The 27,315-nt window shown below is 42.4% G+C and overlaps 1 protein-coding gene across 2 annotated transcripts in view; it reads right to left on the bottom strand.

Moving 5' to 3' along the window:
• UBE2E2 (ubiquitin conjugating enzyme E2 E2) overlaps window positions 1-27,315 on the bottom strand; it is a 378,397-nt gene that overhangs the window by 335,749 nt on the left and 15,333 nt on the right. For both annotated transcript variants that reach the window (XM_068236135.1, XM_068236136.1), the window contains exon 2: window positions 13,748-13,932. In XM_068236135.1, the coding sequence (XP_068092236.1) occupies window positions 13,748-13,932 (185 nt within the window). The remainder of the gene's footprint in view (window positions 1-13,747; window positions 13,933-27,315) is intronic.

Raw genomic sequence — 27,315 nt, 5'->3', positions numbered from 1 at the left:
TGGATAAATCGTCCTCTGAGCTGGCTGGGCTTTCACTGAGGGCTGGTGCACACCAAAACCCGCTAGCAGATCCGCAAAATGCTAGCAGATTTTTAAACGCTTTTTTTTATTTTTATGAGGCGTTTTGCTAGCGTTTTGCGGATTGCTGCTGCGGTTTTCAGTATAGTAGATTTCATTGTTACATTGTTGTGAGTATATTGTTACAGTAAAGCTGTTACTGAACAGCTTCTGTAACAAAAACGCCTGCAAAACCGCTCTGAACAGGCGTTTTTCAGAGCGGTTTGCGTTTTTCCTATACTTAACATTGAGGCAGAAACGCGTTCAACAATCCAAAAAATGCCTCACCCAGGCATTTTTCGTTTCTGCAAAACGCCTCCCGCTCTGGTGTGCACCACCCCATTGAGATACATTGACCAAGCAGATCCGCAGCCGCAAGCGGATCTGAAAACGCCCAAAAAGCCGCTCGGTGTGCACCAGCCCATAGTGAGGAATTACAGACAAGGGCAAAGCTGTTTGCAGGAAGAAAAGAGCAGCCTGAAACTTCATTGCATAAGAGATGCAGGGGGAAAGAAACACACAAATGATCTCTTGAGATTCAAAAGGAAGGCTGTATACAGCCTGCTTGTGTATGGATGTATTTTCTATGTGTGGACATACTGTACATCAACCTACTTCCTGTTTTGGTGGCCATTTTGTTTGTTTATAAACAAACTTTTTAAAACTGTTTTTAACCACTTTTAATGCGGCGGGGTGCGGCGAAATTGTGACAGAGGGTAAAAGGAGATGTCCCCTAACACACTGGTATGCTTACTTTTGTGCGATTTTAACAATACAGATTCTCTTTAAAGCATCTGAAATCCTACATCGCGCAGAAAGGAGGCTTTTTGGAAATTACATCAACGAGTCTTCTCAGTTCCCAATTATTTATAGAAAATTAAAAAAAAGTCGAGGTGATGCGACACAGTTATATACACAACAGTTTCTGCTTTTTGAACCACTTTGCAGGAATAAACTTTTAAAACAAGCTTATAGCTACTGCACATATGTTGTCTGTGTACTATTTTCAATTACTGTAAAAATAAGGTTTTCCTGGCTTGGGAATAACCCCATGCTGTTTTTATATACAAGACATCACAACTTTTTCCAAAATATTGGAAAAAATAGTGCAAGCAACAAACTTACATGGAATGGGAGCGATACAGGTCAACTGCAGAGGGGTCAGCAGCCCTTTCTCATTATGATTAGAAACACCAAATGCATTTTAGTCAATGGGCAGAGATTTTGAACAAATATGAAACAATGCAAAATTAAGCACTCTAATTTTGATAATTGTACTTTGCAATATTTCAAAATTTAATAATTTTGCATTATGAATTTGCCTCATACTTCTACATTTTGCTGCACAATTCGATTTCATCACTAGTAGTTAGATATCTGATCAGGAGGATTGACAACACTGCCACAGGCACACACTCCTCCAGCTAACCAACAATCTCTTAGGCCTCTTGCACACTACGTGCGATTCTGATGCGATTTTACATGCGATTTCGATTTTTAATCGGTACTGCATGCTGCGTTTTTTTTTTCTGTGTTTTCTTTTTGTTTTGATAGCATCCAGGGAAAATTGGAATCATAAAAATCGGAATCACAAATCAGATTTGCAGTGTGCAAGGGGCCTTAAATGGAACAAAGGCTAACTTGAAGGTAGGTAGGTAAGTGGGGGCATGGCCACACCCCCTGCCTACCTAACAACCTGCAACCCGGCCAGTGATCCAATAAAGAGGCTGATAAAAAGAAAGTGCAAGGTATGAATATCACTTATCAACATATTTATTTATATAGCACCAGAATCTTCCACAAACCTGTACAAAACAGACAACAGTGAGAACCATAGATACATAATTAGTTCAACGCAACATAGAATCAGAACAGGAAGCGACACAAGTGTAAAATACATGCATGATTAACCACTTGAGGACCGCCCCCAGCCGATGGGCGGCGGCAAAGTCCGGGCCCAAACGACCGCAATACGCCCATCGGCGGGGGCGGCTGCGGGAGTGGCTATGCGGCGATCGCGTCATTCGTGACGCGATCAGCCGCCGGGGACTGGCTCCGCCCACCGCTCGTAGTAACCCGCCGGCCGTTCGGAAGCGCCGGCGGGTTACTACCACCCGGATCGCCGCTGCACATATGTATAATAGGCTTTGTAATGTATACAAAGCCTATTATACTGGCTGCCTCCTGCCCTGGTGGTCCCAGTGTCCGAGGGACCACCAGGGCAGGCTGCAGCCACCCTAGTCTGCACCCAAGCACACTGATTTCCCCCCTCCCTGCCCCCTGATCGCCCACAGCACCCCTCAGACCCCCCCCTGCCCACCCCCCAGACCACTGTTTGCACCCAGTCACCCCCCTAATCACCCATCAATCACTCCCTGTCACTATCTGTCAACGCTATTTTTTTTATTTATCCCCCCCCCCCCTGCCCACTGCCCCCTCCTGATCACCCCCCACCCCTCAGATTCTCCCCAGACCCCCCCCCCCAGACCCCCCCCCCCGTGTACTATATGCATCTATCCCCCCTGATCACCTGTCAATCACCTGTCAATCACCTGTCAATCACCTGTCAATCACCTGTCAATCACCCCCTGTCACTGCCACCCATCAATCAGCCCCTAACCTGCCCCTTGCGGGCAATCTGATCACCCCCCCACACCAATAGATCGCCCGCAGATCCGACATCAGATCACCTCCCAAATCCATTGTTTACATCTATTCTCTCCTCTAAACACCCACTAATTACCCATCAATCACCCATCAATCACCCCCTATCACCACCTGTCACTGTTACCCATCAGATTAGACCCTAATCAACCCCTTGCGGGCACCCAATCACCCGCCCACACGCTCAGATTGCCCTCAGACCCCCCCTTATCAATTCGCCAGTGCAATATTTACATCTGTTATTCCCTGTAATAACCCACTGATCACCTGTCAATCACCTATCAATCACCCCCTGTCACTGCCACCCATCAATCACCCCCTGTCACTGCCACCCATCAATCAGCCCCTAACCTGCCCCTTGCGGGCAATCTGATCACCCACCCACACCAATAGATCACCCGCAGATCCGACATCAGATCACCTCCCAAGTGCAGTGTTTACATCTCTTCTCTCCTCTAAACACCCACTAATTACCCATCAATCACCCCCTATCACCACCTGTCACGGTTACCCATCAGATTAGACCCTAATCTGCCCCTTGCGGGCACCCAATCACCCGCCCACACCTCAGAACGTCCTCAGACCCCAGCCCTGATCACCTCGCTAGTGCATTGCTTGCATCTATTTCCCCCCCTCTAATCACACCTTGAGAAACCCATCAATCACCTCCTGTCACCCCCTAGCACACCTACCCATCAGATCAGGCCCTAATTTGCCCTGTGTGGGCTCCTGATCACTCGGCCAAACCCTCAGATCCCCCTCAGACCCCCTTCCGATCACCTCCCCAGTGCATTGATTGCATCTATTTTCCCCTCTAACCGCCCCCTGAGACACCCATCAATCACCTCCTGTCACCCCCCTAGCACTCCTATCCATCAGATCAGGCCCAAAACATCCTGTCATCTAAGAGGCCACCCTGCTTATGAAAGGTTCCACAAAATTTGCCCCCTCATAGACCACCTGTCATCAAAATTTGCAGATGCTTATACCCCTGAACAGTCATTTTGAGAAATTTGGTTTCCAGACTACTCACAGTTTTGGGCCCGTAAAATGCCAGGGCAGTATAGGAACCCCACAAGTGACCCCATTTTAGAAAGAAGACACCCCAAGGTATTCTGTTAGGTGTATGATGAGTTCATAGAAGATTTTATTTTTTGTCAAAAGTTAGCGGAAATTGGATTTTTATTGTTTTTTTCACAAAGTGTCATTTTTCACTAACTTGTGACAAAAAATAAAATCTTCTATGAACTCACCATACCCCTAACGGAATACCTTGGGGTGTCTTCTTTCTAAAATGGGGTCACTTGTGGGGTTCCTATACTGCCCTGGCATTTTAGGGGCCCTAAACCGTGAGGAGTAGTCTAGAAAACAAATGCCTCAAAATGACCTGTGAATAGGACGTTGGGCCCCTTAGCGCACCTAGGCTGCAAAAAAGTGTCACACATGTGGTATCGCCATACTCAGGAGAAGTAGTATAATGTGTTTTGTGGTGTATTTTTACACATATCCATGCTGGGTGGGAGAAATCTCTCTGTAAATGGACAATTGTGTGTAAAAAAAAATCAAAAATGTGTCATTTACAGAGATATTTCTCCCACCCAGCATGGTTATATGTAAAAATACACCACAAAACACATTATACTACTTCTTCTGAGTACGGCGATACCACATGTGTGACACTTTTTTGCAGCCTAACTGTGCTAAGGGGCCCAAAGTCCAATGAGTACCTTTAGGATTTCACAGGTCATTTTGAGACATTTGGGTTCAAGACTACTCCTCACGGTTTAGGGCCCCTAAAATGCCAGGGCAGTATAGGAACCCCACAAGTGACCCCATTTTAGAAAGAAGACACCCAAGGTATTCTGTTAGGTGTATGATAAGTTCATAGAAGATTTTATTTTTTGTCACAAGTTAGCGGAAATTGATATGTATTGTTTTTTTTTTCACAAAGTGTCATTTTCCGCTAACTTGTGACAAAAAAAAAAATCTTCTATGAACTCACCATACTCCTAACAGAATACCTTGGGGTGTCTTCTTTCTAAAATGGGGTCACTTGTGGGGTTCCTATACTGCCCTGGCATTTTAGGGGCCCTAAACCGTGAGCAGTAGTCTAGAATCCAAATGCCTCAAAATGACCTGTGAATAGGACGTTAGGCCCCTTAGCGCACCTAGGTTGCAAAAAAGTGTCACACATGTGGTATCGCCGTACTCAGAAGAAGTAGTATATTGTGTTTTGGGGTGTATTTTTACACATACCCATGCTGGGTGGGAGAAATCTCTCTGTAAATGGACAATTGTGTGTAAAAAAAAAATCAAACAATTGTCATTTACAGAGATATTTCTCCCACCCAGCATGGGTATGTGTAAAAATACACCCCAAAACACATTATACTACTTCTCCTGAGTACGGCGGTACCACATGTGTGGCACTTTTTTGCACCCTAAGTGCGCTAAGAGGCCCAAAGTCCAATGAGTACCTTTAGGATTTCACAGGTCATTTTGCGACATTTGGTTTCAAGACTACTCCTCACGGTTTAGGGCCCCTAAAATGCCAGGGCAGTATAGGAACCCCACAAATGACCCCATTTTAGAAAGAAGACACCCCAAGGTATTCCGTTAGGAGTATGGTGAGTTCATAGAAGATTTTATTTTTTGTCACAAGTTAGCGGAAAATGACACTTTGTGAAAAAAAACAATTAAAATCAATTTCCGCTAACTTGTGACAAAAAAAAAAAATCTTCTATGAACTCACCATCCTCCTAACGGAATACCTTGGGGTGTCTTCTTTCTAAAATGGGGTAATTTGTGGGGTTCCTATACTGTCCTGGCATTTTAGGGGCCCTAAACCGTGAGGAGTAGTCTTGAAACGAAATTTCTCAAAATGACCTGTGAAATCCTAAAGGTACTCATTGAACTTTGGGCCCCTTAGCGCAGTTAGGGTGCAAAAAAGTGCCACACATGTGGTATCGCCGTACTCAGGAGAAGTAGTATAATGTGTTTTGGGGTGTATTTTTACACATACCCATGCTGAGTGGGAGAAATATCTCTATAAATAGACAATTGTGTGTAAAAAAAATTAAACAATTGTCATTTACGGAGATATTTCTCCCACCCAGCATGGGTATGTGTAAAAATACACCCCAAAACACATTATACTACTTCTCCTGAGTATGGCAATACCACATGTGTGGCACTTTTTTACAGCCTAACTGCGCTAAGGGGCCAAAAGTCCAATGAGCATCTTTAGGCTTTACAGGGGTGCTTACAATTAGGCACCCCCCAAAATGCCAGGACAGTGAACACACCCCACAAATGACCCCATTTTGGAAAGTAGACACTTCAAGGTATTCAGAGAGGAGCATAGTGAGTCTGTGGCAGATTTCATTTTTTTTTGTCGCAAGTTAGAAGAAATGGAAACTTTTTTTTTTTCTTTTTTTTGTCAGAAAGTGTCATTTTCCGCTAACTTGTGACAAAAAATAAAATCTTCTATGAACTCACCATGCCTCTCACTGAATACTTTGGGATGTCTTCTTTCCAAAATGGGGTCATTTGGGGGGTATTTGTACTATCCTGGAATTTTAGCCCCTCATGAAACCTGACAGGTGCGCAGAAAAGTCAGAGATGCTTGAAAATGGGAAAATTCACTTTTGGCACCATAGTTTGTAAACGCTATAACTTTTACCCAATCCAATAAATATACACTGAATGGTTTTTTTTTTTATCAAAGACATGTAGCAGAATAACTTTCGCGCTCAAATGTATAGGAAATTTTACTTTATTTGAAAAATGTCAGCACAGCAAGTTAAAAAAGTCATTTTTTTGCCAAAATTCATGTCTTTTTTGATGAATATAATAAAAACTAAAACTCGCAGCAGCAAACAAATAGCAGCAAAAGAAAGCTGTATTAGTGACAAGAAAAGGAGGTAAAATTCATTTAGGTGGTAGGTTGTATGACCGAGCAATAAACCGTGAAAGCTGCAGTGGTCTGAATGGAGAAAAAGGCTCTGGTCCTTAAGGGGCGAAAAGACTGTGGTCCTGAAGTGGTTAAAGGAATTGTCAGGCAAAAAAAAAAAAAAAATGAGTTTCACTTGCCCAGGGCTTCTACCAGCCCCATGCAGCCATCCTGTGCCCTCGTAGTCTGCTCCAGTCCCCCACCGCCAGCTAGTTTCATTTTTGCCGACCTCGGGGTCGGCGGGCCGCTTTGCATACATTTTTACGCATTCCCGCTGGTGCAGGAACATTAACACATACGTTTTTACGCGTTACTGGTTCAACACGTAAAAATGTACGCGTAGGATGGCTGCATGGGGCTGGTAGAAGGTAAGTGAAACTCTTTTTTTTTGCCTGATAATTCCTTTAAAGTGTGGAGGAGCCTACCTTTGCAAGCTTCCATTCTAGAGGACCGCAGTTCCACAAGAGTGGCCTTGTACAGCATGAGAAATGAAAATATAGGCTACAGAATGTAGCTCTACCGTTAGCAGGTGCTGTGTCATACAGTAGTGCAACTTCAAATTATGGGGGCCATCAGTAAAACTTTCATTTCATCCTTCATTGTTCATGCCTTCTTCTCCCACCCGGGAAGGGGGGTATCATAGAACAAGTGTTTACCGTTATAACCCCTCTGTAACAATGCAACCACAACAACTCACCATCACTCATGCAGCCACACAGGCTCTATCAGAAGGAGGGAGAGTAAGAGGTAGGAGCCCCCCCCCCCCCCCCCCAATAACCATGGTTTGGCCTGTGACAATAAGGGCTGCTCCCCTATAGTTACACCTCTAGCGTCAGGTTTAACATCAGTTAGAACACTTCTCCACTAGCAGCAGCATTTTGCGATACCATTGTGATCGCTATAGAATTGCAACACAGTGGGTACTTAACTGATGTAAACAACGTGGAGACGTTCTGCAAGTTACCTGCACTGCAGGATGGTAATGCGAAGAATACGTGTGGCCAGGGCTGCGCAAGCACAGTTGCCATCGACTTACAAGTCGGCGGTAACGAAACTGCACCATGTCGGGAGAACGGAGGATTATAGAGGACCGGCATGGGACAGGAAGGGTGCAGGGGGATTGGGAAAGCCCTAGGTAAGTGAAACTGTTTGTTTTTTTTTACTAATTTTCAGTTCCGCTTTAACTGTTTTTAATGTTGTTCTGCTACATTTTTTGTTGTTGTAGTAGATTTTATACTGTAAATAATCTTTTAGAACAAAGAGGAAATGCTGAGTTTCACACCACTTTAAGAGGATCCAGCACAGGCAGCAAGTAATTCAGGCTTCTTTGTTAGGAAATCAGCTAGATTACAAACTAGAATATATATTCAGATCTAAGCAGCCCTGCCACTGAAAACAGGAGAAAGGTTTTCTTTCATGAATCCATAAAAACGAGATGACAGCTCCCTGATCTGGACACACAATACAAAAGTTACCCATTTCAAAGCAAACACATAAATAAGGAAGCAGCTGAAATTATGTGTACAAGATTTAAATTGTAAATGAACAGCACGCAGCAATTCCACATGGATTTCACATATTCATACTTTGTCCTGATTTTAGATTTATTCAGCATGAAAATGCTGCATCTGTGCTAGCAGGTGTGCTGCAGCAGTAAAAAGCCATCACGCAGGGTACAATGCACACAGCCAGGATTAAATAACACCTTCTTGTGTAAAATACTCATATTTAGACTGCTTGAAAATGCTGCACGTCTTCTTACCATCCGTGGCAAAAACAAAAAGAAAACCCTTCCGGATTCTTGGAGCAACTCATTTGCACACAGTTAAAGTGGACCCAAATTAAAAACACAAGATTTCAGAAATAAAATCTATTTTCTAAATTATAATAATAAATAGCAGCCTTTTTCAGCTGCATGATGACAAATATAAAATATTTTACATGAATTGGAGGAACCCCTCCCTTCCTTTCATAATGCCGGGACAGAATCCGGCAGACTGGTGGAGTATGAAGTGTCTGGCAAAGAAGGAATTGCTAATGGCTGCCACCTGTATAACCCTAGTTATTTAAAGCGGTTTAACACCCAGCATTACAACTTTGCTTTAAAAGATTGCTTACAGCTTAGAAATTATTATGCCAGATTTTTTTTTTAAGCAGAAATTCACTGAATGGGTTAAACATGACATTTTAGTGTTGGATTCAACTAGGAATCCGCATCCGTTCTTATCTTTAGTTACAAATGTATCTTTATTTGGAATACAAATAGACCTTTGAAAAGCCTGCCGGGGAAGCCCTCTTTGTTCTCTCAGAGCAGTGTTTGTTTGTTACATTGTAGGTAGATACATTTGTAACTAAACCTAAGCACGAGGAGGATTTCTAGCTAAATGCAGCACTAAAATGTCATGTTTAATCCATTCAGTGAATTTCTGCTAAAAAAAAAAAAAATCTGGCATAATCGTTTCTAAGCTGTAAGCAATCTTTTAAAGCAAAGTTGAAATGCTGGGTGTTAGACCACTTTAAAGAGAAGGGTGAAAAGCATGCACTGAAATGCTCATAGGCTTGAAGAAGTGTTTATCTTTGTCAGAGTGGTGCAACTAAATATTTTGAGTTCAAGAAATGTTTGGTTTGGGTCCGCTTTAATTGGGAATATTTGCCAAATGTAATACAGCCCAAATACTTTTTTTTAAACATCAAAACAGCAGTCATGTGGCCTATGTTTATACACTGCTTTATTTGTATATGAGTATGTATGTTTTCACTGGCTTGGGCTTTATGCAGTATATGTTGGGGCACATTTGGTGCACCTGTTTTGTGCATCTGTCTGTGCCTTGCACTGTGAATCGGACATTGTGCTAGCACATGGATAGATCTTTTTACATGAGGGAATATGTAGTATTTTATGTGGTTACGTTACACCTTGCATACATGTTACATATACCTGCACAAATCTTGGCTCATGGGTAATTATCACAGTTGTCACTGTGGACTAACCGTTTCACTGCCCTGGTTTTTATATAAATGAATGTTGGAAGTGCCATTATATTTATATGGTGCCCTTTTGCTCATTGCATATTTGCGTTTTTTGCAGATTGCGGCTATACAATCCCTATGGTCCATAGTTGGTAAGATGAAAATGTATCTTTTTTTATTGGCCTTCATATCCTGACATGCGCATAGATCTTTAATGGAATGTATTTGACTCATATGGTCTATATTGTGTTTTTTAAAAGATGTGTTTGTATACTGTGTGGCTCTGAGGAAGCGGCTTTTGGCCGTGAAACACGTGTCAGGCAGTCTTTTAGGTGATTTGGAATCCTGAAATTGTGTCCATACGCTTTGTCAGCAACTCTGAAGATATTTGACTGAAGAATAAACAGATAATTTGTTCATATAAAACCCTGTATTTCTCGTTGATGGAATTTGCATGTTGATCTGTACGGGCGGCTAGGAGGAGGACTGGAGCTGCGGCGAGAGGGACAAAATTACTTCTGGGGCTGGAAAAAGCCTCAAGTAAAGATAAATTAAGTTGGTCACCTCGGAAGTCCTTTAACCACTTTGTCCTCCTTGACGTATAAAAACGTCAAGGAGGACAGGCACGCTGCCGCGCGCTCCCACGGCCGATCGCGCGCGTGCACGCGCACTCCCGGCCGCGGATTCGGTGGTCACGGAATCAATGTATAGGGCTATGGAGCCCGATCACTGATTCCTCTCCCCTGCTGAAAAAGCAACAGCTTATCTCGGAAGCTTCGCTCTTTCTGAAGCTGTGTCCCTCTAAGCGTACATTGTACGCTTAGAGTGACGTCATGTAAACAAACTCGTAAAACTACAAGTAAATTTAAAAAAACATTACAATACACAAATATTTCCCAAAATAAAACACTTTTATATCCCACCCTCCCAAAAATGCCCACATAAAATGTTTAATAAAAAAAACAAAAAACATTACTATAAAAAAAAAAAAAAAACACATAAATATTTGCCTAAGGGTCTAAACTTTTTAAATATCTATGTAAAGATGAAATATTTCTCTCTATTTTTTTTTATAAGCTTGTAAATAGTGATGTATGCAAAACGGAAAAAATGCTTTTTTATTTCCAAATAAAATATTGTTGCGATACATTGTGATAGGGACATAATTTAAATGGTGAAATAACCGTGACAAATGGGCAATTACAATACGTGGGTTTTAATTATGGAAGCATGTATTATTTTAAAACTATAATGGCCGAAAACTGACAAATAATGAATTTTTTCATTTTTTTCTTATTCTTCCTGTTAAAATGCATTTACAGTAAAGTGGCTCTTAGCAAAATGTACCCCCCAAAGAAAGCCTAATTGGTGGCGGAAAAAACAAGATATAGATCAGTTCATTGTGATAAGTAGTGATAAAGTTATAGGCTAATGAATGGGAGGTGAACATTGCTCGGATGCATAAGCTGAAAACGACTGAGATGTTAAGTGGTTAAAAAAAAAAAGTGTCTGCACTGCAGTAGCACACAAGGAGACACATCAGGATACACTTCTCGTCTCCACCATTCATAAATTTCTACTACGGCTTCAAATCCCCAAGATTTACTGCATGCGATAAAACAGAAAACTGGTTTTACCAAGCATTTTTCCTTATAAATGTCAATTAAGATTAGAGCATGCAGTAGAAGTGAAATGTTCAGTATTTTATCTCCAGCCTGGAGCTGCTGGTCAATGGCAAACATCCATTCAGAAATGTTATAGAAGGGAGGAAACAGAGCAGAGAAAAAAAAGGTGAAAATTAACTAAACTTTTCAGGAAATGAATAATAAAAACACATTTCCCCAATTTCACATTATTATTTTATAGTAATTAAAACTGGCTAATAAGGCACTAGTGGTTTTTACTGGATAGAAATTTTATTCTCATTTTATGCACTTTACTTTGAGGTTTGTATTGCATCTTTCATCCCTTTTCCATGCACTGCAATAACCCATCAGATACTGAATGAAATACCACACGAGTCCTTAAAATATCAAATGAAATACCGCATGAAAACCATTGTCTGTATCACATCCATCCATATCAAATAAAACACTGCATGATTCCTTAAAAAACTAAATGAAATACTGCAATAGGTAAAAATCTTAGTGACCGGTCATACAGTTTTTCTGTAAATTACCAAACTATTACCGCATATGTGAAATTTGTGATTAGTGAATAAAAAAAAAAAAAAAAGTCTAAAAACACTGAATGCGGTATTTTACCAACCCTTTATTTTTCACTGAACGTGTCATAGGGATGTAGTATGTGAATTTTCAGATGGGCAAATTCTTTTCAGATGGGCACACATGTAATATGTGAGCATAGGGACATCGATAGTGGCGTAACAATAGGGGATGCAGAGGTAGCGACTGCACCAGGGCCCCTGGACCAGAGGGACCCAGCAGGGGCCCTACTTTAACCGCTTTATTAACTCTTTATTGGTAAAGAGCTGTTGAAAATCACCCCTATACTGTATGTTCTTTGACTAGTTATGACCATTAATAGATTGTTCTCCTCCCCAGCCTCCACCTCTCTGACACTGCAGCTGTCCTCGGCAGGTTTTGGTGCTCCATATCAATTGTTATGTATAGAGAGCACTTGAGGGGGCCTAATGTAACACTGGTGCTAAGCGAGCACGGCGAATCCAGCGCTGGAGACTTGGGCGCAGCAGCGCAGGAGACTTCAGCGCAGCCGGCGCCTCCATAGGCCGTAATAGGAATTACGGCTATAGCAGGCACAGGGAGTAACTTCAGCACCGTCACAGGACGGGGCTGAAGTTGCTTTTAAAACAATAATTTGGCTTCCAACAATCGCTGGAAGCCGAATTACATCATTCCCCCACTATCCATGTCGGCCTGGAGGGGGAATAGTAATTAACACGGCCCGGACTTGTGCAGCAGCAGGATCAGCCATATACCGGCTGTGTCCTGCGCCCAAGTCTCCGGCGCCGTTCTCTCTCGTACACCTGCTGAGGCCCAGAGCTCCTAAGCTAAACTACTGGACATCAGCTACAGGAGCCCTCCTTTGATCTGGTCACCGAGTAGCTCTATAGCCAATTGTGCTGAATAGACAGGATTACAAAGTACTTGCAACACAGTAACCAAACAGCTTGGGGTGACCCATAAAGAGATAATTTGCATATTTATTAGTGGTGCATTGTGGGTAACCACAGATGTTCACTTAAAGCTGAATTTTTGTAAATTACTTCGGTTTTAAGAAAACAAACCAACCAAGCAAAGTACTTGCAAACAAAAGGTTTGGCATAACAGATGCAAGAACTAAAGAACATATCCAGCCTAATGCCTAGTACACACCATACAATTTTCTGTAAAGGTGACCATACACTTGTTATCGATCTGATGGCATTTTGTTGCCATCAAATTTCCATTAGGTCCAATGCAAAATGATAAGCCATCTCCAGAGATATGCCAAATTTTTCCAACATGTCAGATCGATTGAAATTAATAGAAATCGGCCGCAAATTGATCGATTGGGCAATCGATTTGCGATCGATCGGTTGATAGCCGATTTTTGATCGATCGAAATCTGAGTGCCAGATAGATCATTTCCAACAGGTTGGAAATTATCTATAACCATCTATCTGCCTAGCAATTAGGCATTGTTCCACTCAGCAGGAGATAACCAGAAGACAATGCACCAGAGATAATGACCAGTCTCTACCAGTACTTTACAGAAAATAATCAGACTGAAAAATCAGAAAATTGTATAGTGTGTACTAGGCATAAAGCCCCATCTACACGATACGATTCTTTGTGCGATTCGATTACGATTCTATTTAAGATCCGATTAAATCCGTCATGTCCGATCGGGATTCGATTCAATTCGAATTTGCCATTGCAAAACAATGGCAAATCAAATTGAATTGAATCCTGATCGGACATGTCAGATTTAATCGGATCGTAAATAGAGTCGTAATCGAATCATACAAAGAATCGTATAGTGTAGATGGGGCTTTAGACCTCCAGCTGATAATCACACTCAGAAGTTGCTTGAGGAGATGATTGGTCAGATCCAGAATCTTTGATTAAGCGCTTACTGTACCTTTTGGCACTAGTAGACAGTTTGGCAGCAGTTTTGCTGGAAATCTTCCCTTCTTTTTTCTTAGGTTGAACTTTCTCCCGTTCTTGCTCGTTTTGAACACCATCCCGTTGGTCTCCATCAGAGCTACCTCCACTGGTTGTTGGACTGTCATCCACCCTTTGGCCTTCAGTTGACATTTTGAGGATCTAGACATCAAGAGGTAAACTATTACAATTTTTAAAATAATTATTTTGCTGACAATAAAAAATAAGTTGCTAAATTGGCAGGCAAAATCTAAAAATCAATACTGCAATATTCATCTACTCTCCAATCAATCAAATCATACTGTGAAGCAATATGCTATTTCTGTTTATACAAAACAGCTGGACTTCTCATACAGACAGCTTATAGCTTTGCCTTCTCTCAAATCTTGAAATACAAAACACATTTAAAAGACAAATCCAGGTAAAACTAATAGATGCAGTTAGGTAAAATCGGCCACCAGCTTCAGCTCTCCAGTGGGCAGGACAACACAAAAATTCTTCAGCCCTACAGCAGGCTTGATCATTACAAACTTCAGCTGGCAGTGTAAACTACAGATGTTTCCATGATATAAAGAACTGTTAAAGCAAGTATAAGGGTTTTTTTTCTTATCAGATTAGATTAGATCTGCCAGTGATGTATCCCCCCACACCTTGCCAAACAACCTTTCAATTGATTTGGATAGCTTTTCAATATAGTGTCAGGGATGGTAGTAAATTATCCCTGAACAGGCAGTAGGGAATTGTCGGCAGCATGGTAACAGGGCTGCAGTTCCACCGATTTTCTCATGCTATGTGATTTAGATAAAGTGGTACAATGTGGTCCATTGATCAGGGAGCAATTCATTGTCTGTAGATTTAGGCCATTAAACAATATATACCTCTAGATATCTGCTCATCAAATAGTTCCTACAACTTGCTGCTGCACAATGTGGCATGGAAGTATATGCTTATGTAATGACAACAGGAAATGTATTTGGTATGTTCTTTTCTGAAGGCCAAAGATAGGCTCATTGTAACTCAGGCAGAGGACTTTGACACAAGCACCCAAACAACCAACACAACCACCATCAACCCCTAAGTTAACCTTCAACTGAAAAGTAATGTAAACTTCAACCAATGGATATCATTAACTAAACAATCTCCTTGCTCCAAACTAACCAAACTTTTACCAAAATCAAGGCTTAACCCTTCTAACATTACCCTAACCCTTATATGAAGCCTCAGACTAACCCCATGGAGAATGTCTAGTAGTCACATGACCCTCTCCAGATGTTTAAGCCTAACTCAACTCTCACAAAGTCATACCAAATCTTTACCCAGTGCAACAAGTCCAACAATTAACCCTGATGCTAACTTTCACCTCAATCCTAAACAGTCAGTTTTATCACCATGGCAAATCATTAGCAATCTTCACCGCCATCAGGGTCCTGAAAGATAATGAACCAAAAGGGTAGATATGGGAATTTTCGAATAACTGCAGTGAGGCATCAGATCGGATCAGCAGATAAAGGCAGAACTGGGCTGGGTCCTCCTATTTCTGCTTCAATATACGATTAAATAAATCAAGAAACCAGCAATAAAAGTGGTACATTCTTGGAATGGTTAGTGTATCCAGGTGGACCAGGAATCAAGGTTTGTATCACAAAGTGATACAAAAGCTACTTACTGGGCAATTTAACACATTTGTTCAAAACCGCGCTGCCATAGGTGGCAATGTTAAATGCCTTGATCAGTTGATATAAAATGGTATTTTGGGTGCCCGGAGGCATTCAATAAAATAATGGGCATTAGCAACTTATGGTCTCTATTTTCCATTTATAGACACTTTTTAAGCCGCTGTTTACCATTTATAGCTGCTCATCGCTGCTAAAAATAGGGGGGGGGGGGGGGTAAGGAGGTGGGAGTATTTAGTGTTAGGTAGGAGTGTGTCTGGGAGTGATCCTTAGGTTAAGATAAGACACTGGGGGGGGGGGGGGGGGTCGTTAAGTGTAGGCGTTGTTAGGGTGTTTAAGGTTAGGCATCACCAGGAAGGGGTTAAGGTTAGGCACCACCCGGGGGGGGGGGGGGGGGTTAAAGGGTTAGGCGCCATCTGGGGAGACTTAAGGTTAGGCATCAGTATAGGGAGGTTCTGTGTGAGAGAAGATCTAGGTTAGCTCATAGTAAAATACCAGTAGAGATTACCGATATTTCATGATTGGAATACAATAGTAGAACGTTGCTAATTTTACAGATATTCTACTAGCGGCTAGCTCCGACACCCTTTTTACAGGGCATCTTTTTTTTTACATATACGCAAGTCCTCAGGAAGATAGCGGTAAACTATGAAGTGAAGCTATGTAAATACTGCAAATAAATAAAGCTTGCACCCTTAATTCCTAAGAATAAATATCATTTACATGATTTACATTTTAGCGCATAAACCAGCTGCATTCATAAAAGCCACTGTATGCGATGCATACCATTAAGCGTTCAGCGGAGGAAGTGTACATCACGTTTTATTACACCCATTTAAAGTTTATAACAGAATCCTTCAATCACCAATTGAAAGAATTTTATCCTATTTGTTTCTGGGCAATAGAACTTTAGGAGAAGGCGATGATGACGGCAGGAATCAATTTATGGAGGTTTGTAACAAATTTAAGGAGCGGATGTAATGTTTAACAATTTGGAAAAGCTATTACAGATGCAGTCTGACATTGTTATCCTGATTCCTGACTAATGAGAACAAAGCATTGCACTGTGGCTACAGGGAGCTGTCAGTGCGCTAGGAGGAGGTTTGTTCTTGGCGAGGTCATCACAGGCAGCATTAGCTTGCACAGCTGTTATCCTTCTCTCTTCACTTCTGCTGCGAGCTAGATGGATTACTCTGCTTTCCATTCACACTGGCTGGGTTGATCATTCACCGATATTTATTTTCTTTAGGAATGGCCAGACTTTTGTAAATTCCTGCCTTTGTGAAGAGGCATCCTTCAGCCTATCAGTGCATGTTTGGGGAGCTCTGCCTCTTCAGGAAGCGGTGACAGCTCCTAACCTTTGCATAGTAAACAGTGAGCTATTGGGAATCGCTCACAATCAATGATATCTGAACTATTCAAAGGCAGACTATTTTGTGGTAAATTCTCAAAGGACATCTGAGGTGACATGTGACATAAGACATGGGTATGTACAGTGCTAAGCATACAAATAACTAGGCTGTGTTTTTTTTTTTTTTTTGGCCTGAAAGTATTAACATGTAGGTATGCAAACAGCATTGTAAGCAAGACATTATTTTGGCAAGAAACAGAGTCACAATAGAAAAAAAGTCCTTTTTAAAGCCAATGTAAACTGAAAAAAAAAATACTGTATATACTCGCGTATAAGCTTAATTTTTCAGTACAAAAAATGAGCTGAAAAGTTACCCCCTTGTCTTATATGTGAGTCAGTGGAGCAGAATGGATGGTGGAGCAGGTTTTGTTAATGGCAGAGGAGCTTAAGGATTGTGCACTAGTGATCCTGATCTTGCGAGCTGGCTCCCTGCTGTGTCCATGCCCCCCATGCCCTGTACCTTGCTGTGCAGATTGCTCAAGACTACCTGTGTCCCTTGTCTTGTGGAGCAGAGTGTGCAAGCAACATGTCAACAGTGCAATGATAGGGTGTTCTTCCTGTGTGGCAATTGCTGGCTCTCATATCTATGGCGTCTTAAGACACGGCTGTATCATCCTTGGCGCACATCTGGCTACAGGGAGAGGGCTGACTTTCACTGGGTCAGGCTACTGTGAAGGAGGATATACTGGATAGGGGGATTATATGCGAGCCAATCACTTTTTCCTGATTTCTGAGGGAAAAGTGGGTATCTCGGCTTATACGCAGGTCGGCTTATATGCGAGTATATACAGTAAATTAAAAAAAATATTTATATATACTTACCTATTTACCTAGCCTATCTTTGGGAGCATTCGGAGCTTTCCGAAGGCTCCTATGGCTGCACAGAGCAGTATTCAACCATACCAGTCGGATACGGTTACTGGGGGTGACAGCGCTGGAACAAGGGGACTGTGAGAGGAACAGGAAGGCTCCCTCTCCGTAGGCGAGTATCTGGGTTTTTTTTTTTTGGTTTTTTTGTTTTGTTTTTTTTTTACTGGACATTCACTTTAAAAACAGGAGGATACATTCAGTGGTTTATCGTATCAGTTTATTTCACCTAGGGGTTCCATTAAAGTAAGGGGAGCTTATAACATTGAATTTTTTTTAATTTTTTTTTATACAAAAGTCTAAAGCCATGACAACAGCCAGTCTACACAGCCTGTTTTCCAATGGGAAATCCCAGCGCTGCACACATTGTATACAATAGAAGACGTGAATCTGGCTTTCATGAAAGCTCAGCTCCATTCACACTTAGGAGAATTTGCGTGCATCATTGTGCGTTCGTCCTACATCTAATGTATTTCATTTCACCTGTGTTTTTACCCTTTTTTTGTGTATTTTGTGATGTTTCCGCATTTTTTTACATTGTGTGGCATTGTTCGTTATTTTTTGTTGTGTAATGTGCAAAATGTGTTTTCAATGCAAGTCAATGGAAACACAGCAAAAACTCACAGCTCTGTTCAAAAAAATTGCATACAAACTTGAAGATAATTAGATACACTTTCTTGTATATTAACCTAACCAGTATGCATGGAAAAATCACAGTCCAAAAATTGCATACAAATGACCAAGCAGAAATGTGCATGAAGAAAAATGGAAAACTGCATGCGGAATTTGCATGGATAAGTATAAACGTTGCCATGGAGAGATTCAAGAGGTGTATGAATCCGAGAGCAGGGTGGAGCTAACTTATCTCACAGCTACAGGCAGGGCCAAGACAGAGGCAAGAGATGCTCCAGCCTCAGGGCGCAGTGTAGAAGGGGGTGGCAAGCACAATGCACTCAGCTATCATTCCCCTATTGTGTTTGAAGCAGAGAAAAAAAAAAGGAAAGGGAATACATGGCAGTGACTGTAAGGCCCAGTGCACACCAAAACCGCTAGCAGATCCGCAATACGCTAGCGGTTTTGGGAGCTGATTTCAGAGCGATTCTAGGTATGTTTAGAGAGGTTTTCTAAACATACCTAGCGGTTTTGCGTGCGTTTTTGTGTAGCAGATTACACATATTGTTACAGTAAAAGCTGTTACAGAACAGCTACTGTAACAAAAATGCCTGGCAAACCGCTCTGAACTAGCGTTTTTCAGAGCGGTCTGCGGTTTTCCTATACTTTACATTGAGGACGAAATGCTTCCGAAAACCGCAAACGCGCAGCAGGAGGCGTGTTTGCGGCTTGGCAAAAAACGCAAACCGCCGGTGTGCACCATCCCATTGCAATACATTAGACAAGCGTTTTTAGAGGCGGATGCGGCCGGCGGATCGCTCCAAAAACCGCTCGGTGTGCACTGGGCCTAAGCCAGATAACTAGAGAATATAGTGTTGGAGGGGTTGGGGACCCTGTGGCGCCTCTTAGTCAAATAGCAATCAGAGTGTGACAGCTCGGGTAGGAGGGATTGAGGGGCGGACTTTGGCGTCTCAGCCTTGGGTACTGGAGGACCTTGTCCCGTCTCTCGCTACAGGTGTAATACCCGGTTGGAAAATGTTAGGAAGGAACATAAAAGCCTCACCTCCAGGTTGCAGCGGGTAAGAGAATTATAAAAAAAGTAAGAAAAGTTTTTAAAGACTTCTACCTCTCCTTCTATCCCTCTGCAGTACTGAAATACAGTCCATTTGTGTGTTTTTTGTTTTTTTTTAATCCCATTTCACAACTCTTTTCTGTCAACTGGAATTGCTGTTGTGGGACAACAAATTGTACAATAATGCAGTAAGACAGTGCTCACCATCCTCCCCAGTTCTCCAGGAACTCCTATTCACAAATTAATTAGGTAACTTATTACAGGAGACAAGAAGCCAAAAAGATTATTTTGACATACAGTACGGTAACAAAAAGTGAATTTAGAGATGCATTTAGGTTAGGTTAATAGCGGGACATTGCATTGTGATGCGACATTAACGTTACAATGCAAAATTACAACAATACACAACAACAAAAAAGTCGCAATGCACATCATCGCCACGTTAATGTTGCATAAAGTTGGTACAGTGAAGCACACAGGCAATGGAAAGTATGCTTCTCTGTATTTGTTTACAGCTGCGATTAGCAGTAACGCACTGCAGCAGTGCTTCATCATAACGCAACATTTACAAGACAACGCTACCGTCGCACTGTAAACGGCACATAGCCTTCACATTGCAGTGCGGTAAACAGCGTTATATGATTTTATAACGTGGGACCATAACATGCCAATGTGAACCTAGTCTTAGAGAAGCGCTGCTCAAACTCATTCCATTCAGTAGGCATGCAAGCAGGAATCCAAAACCAAGACACTCAGGAGAAGACACTATACTCATACAGCAATCTGAGGATCAAAATGTCGGGAAATACTGAAAACACATTCTAACAATTACAGGACAATTTGCCTTGGCAAACAGAAAGTAGCACTGTCCTCTTTCTGAGTAGCACTGTCCTCTTTCTTTGATCAGTTACACTATTATGGCCTCAATTCACTAAGCTTTATCAAACACTTTATCAAATGTTTGATAATTTACCTCATAAGTAAAATCTAATTTTGAATTTACTAAGATGTTATAGATTTATTGAATGTTTTATCGATAAAACATTTGCTAAATATATAACACCTTAGTGAATTCAAAATTAGATTTTACCCATGAGGTAAATTATCAAACATATGATAAAGTGTTTGATAAAGCTTAGTGATTGAGGCCATATGGGTGTTCATGATTAACATTGCATATTTAACATAATATTTTAAAACATCTATATACATTATACCTATAAAAATGTACTAAGACAGCATACATTCACTTGAAAGCAGAATGGAAGTGTAAAGATAGAAATGAATATAGAAAGATCACAGTAACAACCATCGTTAAACTCTTATCTTTTAAACAGCCACTCATTTTGTACATATTATCCATAAATACTCCTGGCAACATCTTTACTGAAGTCATTGTGTATTGTTGACTGTATCCTCCCTGCTCTACTGATTTAATAGACTGTGAATAAGGTTACAGTTATTCCTCAGTGATATCTCTGTGCAGCTATTGTTTAAAAGGTGGACTGTAATGTCCCAATTAGGGCCATGGCACACGGGAGACTCTCCCCTTAGTGACACAATCACAGCCAGGGAATGGCCGCATGCATTTACGTTATAGCTAGCGTTATAGCTGGTGCTATAGCTTACAATGTGAGTGGCGATGTTTTCATTGCTAGCATTGCTAGCAGGGATGTTAACTGCATCATTTCAGCAGGGGATTCAGCACCATCCATCTGCTCAATAGCAAGCATGGACACTGGAATGCACATCATTATCACGATTGTTATTTGTGAAATACCAGCATATTACTCAGGGCTGTACAATAAACAGGTGGAGGAAACGGCAAATCTATATGCATGACATTTATTTACTACGGCACAGGAGGGTAGGTAGAGCCTGCTCTGTTAAGGTTACAACCTAAGAGATGGGGCACATTGCAGAGTAAATGTTACTAGAATTATGTAGTAATGAAGGCTAAGGGTACGTACAGACATACGATAACGATCGTTCGTTCTGAACGACGAACGGTATCGGCCGATGATCGTTTGAAGAAAGGCTACTTTGAACATCGTTCGTGTACGAACGATCTTGGAACGAGCGTTGCGTGCGCAAAATGATTTATAAACTGATTTCAAACACAAGTGTCAAAAAGAACTGTTTGAGCATGTGCAAAGCTTTGAGAACGAACGATCAACGACCGATCGTTGTACAGACATTACTTTTTGAACGATGGTCGTTGGAAAAGATCTGGCAGAATGGATCGTTCTTTACCAACGACATATCTCGTTGGTCGGTCGTTTTAACGATCGTTCGTGCACTTTTTACGAACGAACGATCGTCGGGCAATGCCGTCGGTAACGATCGTTTTAAACGACTATAGTCGCATGTCTGTACGCACCATAAGACTGGTAGGTGATTTTAATGAGTTGTGTCTTGACAGTCATTTACAATGTGTTAGAGGTAAGGGCAAGTCTATTGGATCAGGTCATTTTGGTGCAGGCATCAGCACATGTCTAATAGAAGCCTATGTTAAAGCAATCCAGAGGGGAACAGCGAAACCTATGTCTACTTACCTTCTTCCAGCCCCTACACGTCATTTGGGCCCCTTGTTGCAGCTCTGGTCCTCAGTGTCCTGCTGGCTGCCTGTAAGGAGCTTCTGCGCACGTGCGGGTGGTTCAGAGTGCCCATGCGTGAAAGTATCCAAGTCTTCAGGCACTTACTGCGCTCACACATGCGTAAGGCTCCGACGGGACGTCAAACAGTCTGCCAGCAGGAGATTGAGGAGAAACGGAGCTGCAGCGAGGGACCCAAATGACTTCTAGGGGCTGGAAGAAGCCCCATGTAAGTAAACATAGATTTCACTGATCGCCTCCGGAGTCATTTACGTATCGGTAATAGGGTGTCCAGGTGGGTTTGGGCGCTTGGTGCGGCTAGTAGCCGGCTTCTACATTGGAAATAAGAGTTGAAGCTGATCGTCTACAACTAGTGGTGGTTTGGGTGCCAAGTGTTAGGAGCTTAGTTTTAGGCACTTGATAGTGGGAGGAGTTAATCTTAGGCAATAGGCTGGATTTTTTGGTACTTACAGGGGGGTATTAGGGGACAGCATTAGGTGGGGAGTGTTTTAGGCACTTAGAAGGGGGGGTTAAGGTTAGGCATTAGGTGGGGGGTTCTTTTTAGACACGGAGTGGAGGGTTCAAGTGAAAATGGATGCCAGGTACTACATAGTAAAATACTGGTAATTTAAATTACCAATATTTTATTAGTAACGGGCACCAACTCATGTGCCATTGCCGCAATATGTGCTCCAAGTCTAAATAGTTGATGGAGGGAGTTCCACATAAATGGGAGAGCTGATCAGATGCATCAATTGCCTACAGACTAGCATACAGATGGTGCACAAAAGAATGGCTTGGAGCTGGATAGGTTAGGATGCAAAACAATAGGCTTGCTGTCCGAATCATTGGCACATTCGGACAGCATACTTCAGTTTACTGCAGTATGAATTTTAATCCCTATAGCCGTGCATTGCATGGCTACAGAGATTCAGATGGATACTGGCATCACTGTAAGTGCTGGCGTGTGTCCCACGAGGCACAGTCCAGCTCAGTGGAAACTGACCCTTAGCGATGCATCAGGGCTGCCATAGACATGAACACTGTAGCGCGTGTATGGAGGCTTAAAAGTTCCCAATAATGGTATAATTTTTTACATGGTTTTACAACAATTTTACATGGTAACGTGCTGTACACCAAGAGTGTATTGTGTGTTACCATTATAGCCCATGTATAATATGGGCATATGGGTTTTCTCCGGGCACTCCGGGTTTCCTCCCACATCCTAGAAACATATAGATAATTAATTGGCTTCCCTCTGAAAATTGTGCCTAGACCACGATACATACACTACAGGATACAGAGACATATGACTATGCGACTATGGTAGGGATTAGATTGAGTCCCTCTGAGGGAGTTAAATGACAAGATAGTATACTCTGTACAGCGCTACGGAAGATCTCAGTGCTATATAAATACTAATTATAACCCCAGTATTGTGTGCTGCACCCGGCTGTTAGAGCCGATAAAACTGCCCTGTGCTGCCTTTTCATGGCAATTTTACAGCAGCTTCATGCATCAGGCCCAGATAAATTGTTAGTTAATAAGCAAGGTGAGATCATTTATGAGAAATGTTTTTAGTTTTGTTAAATTAATCAGACTCCGCAGCTGAGCGCCTAAGGCGGATATAGAATCAGATTTTTGTCTAAAGTGGAACTTTAAAAGTAATACTAATTCCCCAAAACTGGCATTAGATTCCTGATGGGTCTGCTTTCCCTGGCTGTTCTTACAACACTAAGCACATGTAGCTGTCCTATTCACTTCCAGACAGCCACCTGTTCAACTGCTAAAGAGAAGAACTCCATGGGGATGCGGCCAGAAACATTTACACTAACCCAATGCCGTAATTATGTGCAAAGAGTTCAAGAATACACCCAGTGATAAAGACAGGATTTACAGACACTCTGTAGCAAGTTCCTAAAAAGGACAGCTTCATGTGTTTCTCTTACAGAAACATAATACAGGAGCAGAGAAGTGAGCTCCTAACGATGTATTATGAAGGCTATTTTATCACGTCACACAGATTACTAAGTGACACACACTTCCCCTGGCACTCGTCGATTACAACATAACTTACAAAGGGGTTTAAAGTACCGCTGACCAGGGGGAAAATCTATTAAATGAAGCCCATGGTCGGCTAGTTGACCTTTTTAGAAGTGTCCTTGAGGTCCACCCCTAGTTTCCTGTCCTGAGTCCTTGTAGCTCCTGCTCCTTCCAGAAATTCCTCCAAGCAGAGCAGAGCTATTCTGAACTGCGCAAGCGCGAGTTTTCAAACAGTGCAGTACAAGAAAGCGCTCGTGAAGTGCTTGCTTTCTCTGTGCTTGTGCAGTTTGGAACTTGTGCTTGAGCATTTCCAAGTCACACTGCCGTTAGGGGGAGCTTCCTGGTTTTCATTTTGGACTGGAGGATTCCATCATATATGAAGGAGATAGGGGACTGCATCCATCAGCTTGGATTACTCCCACGCCGCAGTCCTCCATTGTCTTCAGCGTCGGTACCGGGTCCAGTCACTGCCATCAGTCGGCTCCAGTCTATGCAGGAGAAGTGTGCTCTTTGCGTGTCTCTCCAGCAGCTGCTGGAGAGATACATAGAGGGCGCACTTCCCTTACGTCAGACTGGCTCCGACTGACGGAAGTGCGGGGACCCGGGACCGGCACTGCAGACATCGGAGGACGGCGGCATGGGAGCGATCCAAGCTGATGAGGCTGGAGGCAGTCCCAGGTATGTATAAATTATTTTTTTTGGGGAGCTCCGGTACACTTTAAAGAGGAACTTTAACCCAGGATTGAACTTCATCCCAGTCAGTTGTTAATATCCCCTTTCCCTTTACAAGTATAGATCATCAGGGGGGTCTGTGTGGCTGATATTGTGGTGAAACCCCTTCCACAGAGTGATGTTATTACAAAGGTTCTGACAGTTTGCGGTCTGTGAACCTCGTTGTATTGTGGCAAAGTTTTTTCCAAGCAAGCAATATCTCCCTCTGTGCATAGAACTCTCAGTAAAGAACATTCCGTGCAGATCACCTGGCAGAAAGATGTCACCACCAGTGATACATTTCAGAATGTACAGGGAGAGGAAAGATTTTACAATGGACAAACAATAATCTACAAATGAATATTGTAAACAATAAGCAATTTAATTAATTATGTTGTTTTAACTACAGTTCCTCTTTAAAGCATAGTCAATAAAAATCTATCATTTATATTCCTGAAAGCAGCTATGAGACAGGTTTGCCTTTTATGTTCAGAACTACTTTTATTCTGCAAATATTCTACGGAGAGTGGCTAAGCTATCTTGGTAAATACTCACAAATGCAGGCAAATGCAATGTTTACAATACGTTTTATCTGAAGGTGAGTACACACGCACTACTATAAGGAACGGTGGGTCGATCTGACCCTCTCGCTGGGCGGGCGTTCCAGCGATAGAGCGTGTGTGCAGTCTGTCTGCAGACGGATAAGGCTGTTTATGAACGATGTGCTCAGCGGATTTACTATAGCAATAATGTCTCTTGTCTACAGTTTTGTCCCGTTTATTGCCTGATGAAGCGGGCTTGGCCTGCGAAACGCGTTGCACTGCACTTTTTGGGGTACTGTATAATAAACTATACAGTCTTTCATGTCTGCTTTATTTGAGGTGAGACCACCGCTTCCTTCAAGCAAATTTTAAAGGTTTTATCCATTTTTATCCTGCTGGCGCCTCTATTCTCCTACTGCTATACCGTGTCCACCCCTGGTGGAGGGGTGATCTACCCCTTTTTCTGATCTACAGAGAGCGACTTCTTATCCCTGAGTGAGGACAGGTCCAATCTCCTCACCTGTGGTTGCCTATGTGGTAACCCACGCTTGTGAGTATACTCTTCTCACTGATTAGCCTTACTTTATTTTTGCATAACATACTACACTATATTGGGCTCTCTGTTTCTCAAAATTCTAATGCAATTTTACAATGGCGATTGCACTTTGTGCTTTTGTTCAAGCATCTAGTAAAAATTGCAAACACATAAAATGCAGCAGGCAGGATGTTTGCGATCAGGAAAAATGAATCAGTGCAAAAGGGTTTCGCAAATTCTATTGTTTTGCAGTTGCCCTTGCGTTTTGCGATTCCTAAATGATCAAAGACGGATCGCAAAACAGCAAATAGTCTATCATGAACTCTGCTGCACGACTCATCCACCTCTCCTCCCACTTCTCCAGCCCAATTCCCCTCTGCCAGTCCCTTCACTGGCTGCCAGTTACACAAAGGATACAATTTAAAATTCGTATTCTCGCCTACAAAGCTCTCCACAACATAGCTCCTTCCAATCTAAATCAGCTTATTTCCAGATACCATCCTACACACAATCTCTGCTCTGCTAACAATATCCTTCTGTCTTCTTCCCTGATCACCTCTTCCCACTCCCGCTTGCAAGACTTCTCTCGATCCTCTCCCCTCCTCTGGAACACTCTCCTTCAACACATCCGCCACTCACCCCACACTTCTACTATTTTTAGGCACAATCTGAAAACTCGCCTTTTTAGGCAAGCATACTCTCCTACCTCGGACCCTGCCCACTGACCACCATTCCTACCACTCCACACACAGCTTCCTTTTACCAACTATCCTATACCTTAAATGTTTAGACAGTAAGGCCTTTTGGCCAGGGCTCTCTTCCCCTTTTGTCTCAAAATGCTGTGTAATGGCTCATACACACACGGGGTACGGCTGTCGCCGCAACCACGTGGCACGCACGTGTTGCGGTGACAGGTTGCCCGTGTGTATGACGCACCCCGAACCGTCGCCCGTCGGAGCTGTCGTCAGGCGATTGACTTGTTCAATCGCCGGCTACAGCTGTCGCCGCAACTGTCGCTAGTCCGCGTGTGTATGCGGACTAGCGACAGGAGACCTAATGCAAGTGAATGGAGCATCCAGCTGAGGGATGCTCCATTCACAGACAGCTTCTGCCGCTTCTCTGCCTTTCTGGTGAGACGTGTGGACAGCTGTCGCTCCCTGGTCTCTTGTAGCCATGCAACGGGGGACATGTAGCTTTATGGGTCTACATACCCCCCACCTTTTGTAAAAACATGTAGTTAATTTGTATTAGCTGTTATACCCTCTTGTCTTGTAACAAGTATTGTATTGTATACTCTGTATTGTTATACCTAGTATGCTATTGTACAGCGCCACTGAAGATGCTGGCGCTATATCAGGCATGGGCAAACTTGGCCCTCCAGCTGTTAAGGAACTACAAGTCCCACAATGCATTGCAGGAGTCTGACAGCCACAGTCATGATTCATAAAGGCAAATGCATTGTGGGACTTGTAGTTCCTTAACAGC

The sequence above is a fragment of the Hyperolius riggenbachi genome, chromosome 5 (genome assembly GCF_040937935.1).
Source record: "Hyperolius riggenbachi isolate aHypRig1 chromosome 5, aHypRig1.pri, whole genome shotgun sequence".
In the NCBI taxonomy this organism is placed as follows: domain Eukaryota; kingdom Metazoa; phylum Chordata; class Amphibia; order Anura; family Hyperoliidae; genus Hyperolius; species Hyperolius riggenbachi.
Note: the sequence above shows the minus strand (reverse complement) of the source record. Positions and strands in the feature narration are given on the sequence as shown.